Source organism: Octopus bimaculoides, chromosome 30 (genome assembly GCF_001194135.2).
Source record: "Octopus bimaculoides isolate UCB-OBI-ISO-001 chromosome 30, ASM119413v2, whole genome shotgun sequence".
Taxonomy (NCBI): domain Eukaryota; kingdom Metazoa; phylum Mollusca; class Cephalopoda; order Octopoda; family Octopodidae; genus Octopus; species Octopus bimaculoides.
Window position 1 is genome coordinate 770,591 of NC_069010.1, and position 7,498 is coordinate 778,088.

Consider the following 7,498-nt stretch of genomic DNA (forward strand, 5'->3'; position numbering starts at 1 on the left):
TCTTATCCGTTTCCGGTCGACACGCATGTATCTGTGAGCAATATTTTTCTTCAATTTTATCCGCACCATATCTTAAATTAATAATTCTCTGGCATTCTTTAGCCACTGCCTGTAGAGTTAAGTTTGGGTCCTGTTCAAATTTTGTTAATTTGCATCTTTGCTTGCAGTTAGCCCTTGAACAAAAATTAGACATTTGAATGTGTCCGGGGTAAATTCATTTAATTTGAATTTTTCATACTCTCTGTTCACAACCCCAGTATAGGTGACGAAATATTCATCATCTTTTTTTTTTACTAAATTTAAGCACTGCCAGCGAGTATTAAACAGGGAACTTGTTTCGCTGAAAATTTTCGATAAAACATTTTCTTCATATAAATTTCAGATGACGTAGGTTGCGATTATACTGAAATTTGTCTTTCATCATAACCATACGTTTTGATGATGTAGAGTACAATTATGTTAGAGAAATTACTTTTGAAGCATATTCCACCTTTTCCTATCTAGAATGTATTATTAAATGCGCATGGTTTCCATAAAAGGAAATTTTTTAGAGATACTGACTTAATTCAAAATAAAATAAAATTATTAGTTGTGAATTTGTTATTTGTTATGTTACAGGCCTTAGAACATCCCCACGTGATCACTGGATTCATGCAATTTCTAGCATACTAAATGACCACATAAAGGATGGGCTACTCTTGTGTTTGTTTGAGAGATAGATTAATGTGGCGAAGTTTAGACAAAGTAATAGCCGATTTTTTCATGAAATCCGATACTGTCTTGGTGAGTGGTATTATTCTGAATTTGTTTTCTGGCCAAGCAAGTGCGATTACACAAATAAGATACAAAGGAAAATTAGTCGTAATATACCAGAAAGATTACACAAATTGGGAATCAAATGTGTGAAAATAATTTAACGACTGCAAGTAGTGGTAGTAGTAGTAGTAGTAGTAGTAGTAGTAGTAGTAGTAGTAGTAGTAGTAGTAGAGACGAAGTCACTACTGTCGCTACTCTATTGTTCTATATTTTTTGTGAATTATAAAGCTATTCATCAAAGTGATAATATTCTGGAATTCTTTCTTCACCCATAATTTCCCCACAGACATCAAACACATCGATCTGACCAGCCTGTGAGTACTCCACAAACTGAGGGATGCTGTCTCTCTGCATTTGAATAGTTTATAAAAGAAAATAGAAACTGAAATGCTTACCTGAAACAAACATGAATTATTATTGTAAGAATGAGAAAGACAAATGATATTCCACAGCCAGTGTAGGATATAATAGATAAGGCGTTGTCTGTCTCTCCTTCAGTCTGGTAGACATTCTACAATAGAAAGAAACAAACATAGCTTAGCTCTTCCTACTACTCCTTTTCTAATATGTCAGTCAATACTTAGGTAACGAGTGTGCATGATGCTGATGTAGAATGTGAGGACTACTGTATGCTGCATTAATAATGTTCCAGGTAACGTTGACACTAATAGAAACAACATCAAGGATCTGACTATTTAATCTCAGTCTTCGTGATGTTAGCGGATGGCAGTGACTTTTTACAATATATCAACCTTATATATTTACCAAGATACTCTGCACCACAAAGTGCAGTGGACTTTAAAATCAGTTACGCATAGACATAGAGTGAACAAAGATGTGCACTTAGCTCAGCTTTCCTTTAGGCTGAAATAGTTACCATAGACAAGGGAAGGTTTTATTGTAGATAGCAGAGGTATTGTTTGGATGCATGTATATTATTGAAATGAAAGTCTCAGGTGAAGAAATGACATCTCTACCCACTTCAGATCAATGCTGAAGGAATTACTATGCGTTACATTGGGAATGGTAGTTTCGTACATTTAAAAGGAACCGTCCGGTGTATGAACTGTAAAGAGCAGCGATGACAACTAGAACGGCAGTGACTTTTTACAATATATCAACCTTATATATTTACCAAGATACTCTGCACCACAAAGTGCAGTGGACTTTAAAATCAGTTACGCATAGACATAACTGCCAACTTACGGGTAATTAACGACTTGTCAAAATATTACCAACCATTAGTAAGGCAAAACTTGTAAGATGGTCGCAGCAACAAACTACTTCCATTCCAGATTCATGTTTGGATACGGATTTATAACAGCCATTCGGCGACCAACGGGGACTCAGTCCTGGGCTTTCATCCCAGTAAACGCATTGTAAGTTGCTGGCATTCTGAAAAAAATTAAACACTGATAATTTGATCAAATTACCTTGCAATTAGAATATATGTAATTATAATGTGACGCGTTTGACTTAGAAAACACCGAATAAACCATGGTCATCACTGTTTGGTTGGTATTGCCATTGTGAACTCCATAATACATGCTGTGACATAATTCAACTGATCATTTCATCTTGTTTATAAATCTATGTCTTTTCTCATAATTTACACAGAATCGTCATAACAATGGAAGAAAATGACATTGGATGGAGTAGTTCTAGAAATACCTAATGAAATATAAAATGATACGGTGTACACGGCTGGGATGTGTTTCATCATAGGTCTACTGGGTCAGGGATGGCATGAACATTAATAGCAACAGCAGCAATAATAAATACACAGCTATTACCTGATGTATTAGATTGAAGGTTATATTAAGTGGCTCGTCAAGCTTGTTTATTGTAATGTTAGGAACATTGGCAGCAAGAACATGGCTGTTGATTCTAGCATTTTGCTTGGTACTAGGGTTTTGTGTTACCTGTAAAGAGAAGTTATTAAGTAAATCAATTTATTCAATGGAATACATTGCTAAGGCATGAAACGATGAAATGTTTTTGTTGTACTTAGACATCGTTACTTTAGTAAAAACAGCACAACTTAATAAAATATATACTCGTTTCAAACTTTGGCACAACGCCAGCAACTTTTGGGGTGGGATAAGTCTATTACATCAAACCCAGTACTAAACTGGTACTTATTTTTATCGACTGTGAAAGAATGAAAAGCAGAGTCGACATCAGCGAAATTTGAACTCAGGACGGATGAAGTGGCTCTATGCATTTTACCCAGCATGCTAACTATTCGCAAGTCGAAAGCCTGGCAATAATATAATATATATATTACAAAAAAATATCCCATGTGGATTCACACGTGATAGTTGAACTTGTTCAAAGGGACGGATAATTTGTTTAACACTGAAATTGTTTACATAAAGGTTGCCGGTATTTGAGTAATTCTCTTGGTAATCAACGAATCCCACGTTCAATTTCACTGCATAACGTCTTGAGTAAATGGATGTCTAACACAGACTCCGGTTGGTAATTTGTTTTGTAATCCATTTGTAAGTATAAATGTGTGTGTGTATGTATGTATTCACACACACACACACACACACACACGCACACACGCACACACGCACACACAGACACACAGAGTAAAGTTTCTTTGTTTCTTGTATTAAGCAGTATTCAGAAATGCTCAGATAAAAAACCCGAGACGCAAAGATATAAAAAAAATAAATGTTAAGGAGAATTTCAGATAGGTTCAGCAATTTAATCATACATATATTTTGTCACAGATCAATGTATATCAGTCTTTAAAATATACCAATGTATCAGTGGTCAAAATATTTAAACATTAAAAGTTCATGAATATACAACTATATAAAAATCTAATATACATATATAAATAGATGAGTGAAAATAGGTTTGAATGGCGTTGTAAAAAAATATTAAGAATAAAAGTACGCCCTTACAAAAAGGTGAATAAAATAAAGTTTTCTGAAGAGCGAATAAAAAAAAAAACAAACATCCTAGCGTTGAGGTTGGAAAATTTAAAAAAGCATATGTAAATAATCAGAGAGAATAAGTAATGCTGTTAAGGTAAACTGTTGGTGGTTATCCTCTAACAGCTGTTTCAGGAGTACAGTAATCTATAGATTTTAAGGGTATTTTCACTCCGACAATTGGATACTGCCTCCTTCATCAGAGAGGATCTTATTCAGGATTCACATTTTGTGCATACTGTATCCCCATCTTCTGGTCACTTCTAAAGATTGATATGCATTGATCTTATGGCAGAATGTAGTCATGATGACAGCGTTTGGATGCTCCGAGCTTTGTCCACCTTATGTTTAGCATATTCACTCACAAGGATTTGGTATGCTCGGGCTATACTAAAAGGAACTTGCCCAATGTGCCGTGCAATCATACTGAACACAAGACCACACAGTTAGATTTGCGAGATTCTCAAAAATACGTATATGTATATACAGGGGTTGGACAAAATAATTGAAATACCTAACATCGTAGCATCATAATTTTCAAATATCTATAAAACAGTCAAAAGCTTGTTTATTTTTATGTTTTTGATTTATAATTTGTGTTACTTAATATGTTTTGCTAAAATTGCTGTTTCTTTTCAGATATCATCAGAAAAAAGTTAACTAAAATTCATGAAAATGACAGATATGTCGGACTTTCAAAAAGGTGAAATTGTTGGTGCTTGTATGGTAGGCGCTAGCATAACGGAAACAGCCGAAATGTTTGGTGTATCAGGAAGTACTGTCTCGAAAGTAATGAGAAAGAGAGAAAAATCTCTTCGTCATAACAAAAACTCCGGAAGAAAACCAGAACTTTCAGTTCGGGACCGTCGGACTCTTACGCGAATTGTTAGAGGGGATCACAAAAGTACAGCACCCAAAATTACTGAAGAGCTTAATGACCGCCTCGAAAACCCAATTCCCACAAAAACTGTTCGTCGGGAGCTGCACAAAGTCGGATTTCACGGGAGGGCTGCAATCAGAAAACCACTACTTTCCCAAACAAACGTTGCAAAGCGTTTAGAGTGGAATAAAAACCTACAGAATTGATACCAAGAGCAGTGCAAGAATGTTATTTTCTCAGACGAGTCATCCTCTACCTTAGTTTCAACCAGCGGCCGAGTCTAGTGTAGAAACAGACAGAAGAAGCGTTTGACCCAGACTGCCTTCTTTCAACTGTTAAACATGGAGGAGCATCTGTGATGATCTGACTACTCTTGGAAATCCGCCGGCCCAATGGATTTCCTTCATGGCAGAATTAATAGTCAAGACTATTTAAGCATTTTATCTGATCAAATTTATCCTATGGTTGCAGAACTGTTTCCAAAGGGAAACACAATCTTTCAGGATGACAATGCACCAATTCACACAGCTAAAGTCGTTACTGAATGGCATGAGAAGCATTCTAGTGAAGTTGAACATCTTACCTGGCCACCTCAGTCCCCAGATCTCAATACTATTGAACATTTATGGTGCATTTTAGAAAACCAAGTAAGGTAAGGAATCGATATCCTCCACCATCATCACTATAAGAGCAAAGAGTGATTTCATTTATATCTGAGCAACTTCTACAGAAATCAACAAATGTTTAACTTTCTGATTTTTATATTTGAACAAAGACTCTAAATTAACTCAGAATGTCCTGTGTATTGGTCACTCTGTAGCGCTCCAATCGAGCTGGAACACCGGTTTCGGATGATTCTGTGTTTTTAATACTGCCTTAAGAGTAGTCAGTCCGAAATAAAACTCAAAACAAATGCCCTCCTGAGTTTGTATATGCGTAATAGATTGTTCACATACACATACTCTCATATATAGATACACGTACAAATTGGCAGTTGTATTAGTATTGTTTCAAAATGTATCAATGAATTCAAACATTCTCTTGTCAACAAGAACATTTTCCATTTTTGTTCCATACCCTGTATAGTTTATCATCCCGCATGGAGAAAAAGTTTATCCGTGAAATGGATGCCCTTTCTTCGTCTTTCAGATGTTTTAATAAATTCATTGGTAATGAAATAGAGGTCTTCATATCTGCTTCTTGTTGGTCGAGATTTGGTGAGTCATATATCTGGTGGGGAAAAATAAAGATAAATTGAAATTGATAAAGAATAAATAACACTACTACAATTGTTACTGCTATTATTGTTGTAACCCCTTCTTCTACAACCACTACACGTCTACAACATTGCAAGTAACATAATATCTAAACCTACCAGTATCATACACTACCATTATCTCATACATAAGCAACCATTGGGGTTTCTACGTCGGTCAACTAATTATTGGTCTATTCAGTAATTTCCTACTTTCTGCTTCAATCGCTTTCTTGTCTTGGGATCGCAGTGACATGAAAACAGAAGTATTTTGTACAAAACTCTCTTTATCTCATTGTTTTCAACCAATGACATAATTTTCTACTATTTATTCCTGAAACGTTTTGTAACAAACATACATACATAGAACCAAATACACACGTCTACTCCCTCAGCTACACATTACACATGATGATGTATACAGATGAAACATGCACAAACTTGTTATATTTTTCTGATGAAGCAAATGATCAGAGAAATAATGCGGCCACATGTACGAATGTAAGTTCTAATTACTATGCTGGGGTTATTGATGATCTATTTAATGTGATTGATACATCTGATTGATACATACATACATACATACATACATACATACATACATACATACATACATACCGAGAGCGGGGACTGAAAAGTTGAAGAATTTCTTGCCTTGGGTAAGCAAAAATACGGGAGGATCAGTTAATTATGATTTTAATCAACATATTTCCCTCAGACTCATGCACTTATTGCAGCGGTTCTCGTTGTTTTAAGTCTTGTAAAAGAACGCGGAAGGCTGGGCTTCCAACCAGTCCTTTCACGATTCCCTTTCAGCATCTTCTCGTATACAAAGATAGGTATATGGATAGATAGATATATAGTTAGATAGAATTGTAAGCCGTATCAGATAAAAGAAGTACAATATCTACTTTATATGACAATAAAGTTAATTATAATCCATTCTAATGTATTTTATCAACTTGGGTTTTTAGAAGAAACGGTTAACGAGAGAGTAATCATGAGATCGTTTTGTACCATTGTGCTTCCTTCTGTTTCATTAGTTCCGTATGAAACCCCATAGAAAAGACCATCGAAAGTGTCCCTATTCACTTTGGCAACACCAATAGCAAGATTCGAGTATGAAACTGCGAATTGCTGCTCTTCCAGTGGAATCTTTTCTGGCATCGCTTCTATAATGTTCAGCAATCTGTGAGAAAATAAGTAAAACGACTTTCAATTAACAATGTATTTCGAATACGTAATTAGCTTTAGGTGTAATTACACTAATTATTTCGCTTAACAAATTTTTGCATTCTACTCTTGCTTCTAATACTTCTGTTGTTGTTATGTTAGCGTTCATGCAACAACTTTTATCATTTATGCCCTGCAAATATGGCCGCTGCAGCTATTGCTATTTCTTTTTCTTCTTCTTCTTCCTATTCTTCTTCTTCTTCTTCGTCTCCTGCTGCTGCTGCTGATCCTGCTACTACTACTACTACTATTATTACTACTACTACCACCACCACCACCACCACCATCACCACCACCACCACCACCACCACCACCACCACCACTACTACTACTACTACTACTACTACTACTACTACTACTACTACT

The 7,498-nt window shown here is 35.6% G+C and overlaps 1 protein-coding gene across 2 annotated transcripts in view; it reads right to left on the reverse strand.

Moving 5' to 3' along the window:
* Positions 1 to 7,498, reverse strand: part of LOC106882816 (adhesion G-protein coupled receptor G6) — a 31,293-nt gene that overhangs the window by 11,941 nt on the left and 11,854 nt on the right. For both annotated transcript variants that reach the window (XM_052978146.1, XM_052978147.1), the window contains exons 5-9: positions 6,917 to 7,088; positions 5,722 to 5,874; positions 2,610 to 2,738; positions 2,056 to 2,211; positions 1,212 to 1,327 (exon numbers count right to left, since the gene is read on the reverse strand). In XM_052978146.1, coding sequence (XP_052834106.1) covers positions 1,212 to 1,327; positions 2,056 to 2,211; positions 2,610 to 2,738; positions 5,722 to 5,874; positions 6,917 to 7,088 — 726 coding nt within the window. The remainder of the gene's footprint in view (positions 1 to 1,211; positions 1,328 to 2,055; positions 2,212 to 2,609; positions 2,739 to 5,721; positions 5,875 to 6,916; positions 7,089 to 7,498) is intronic.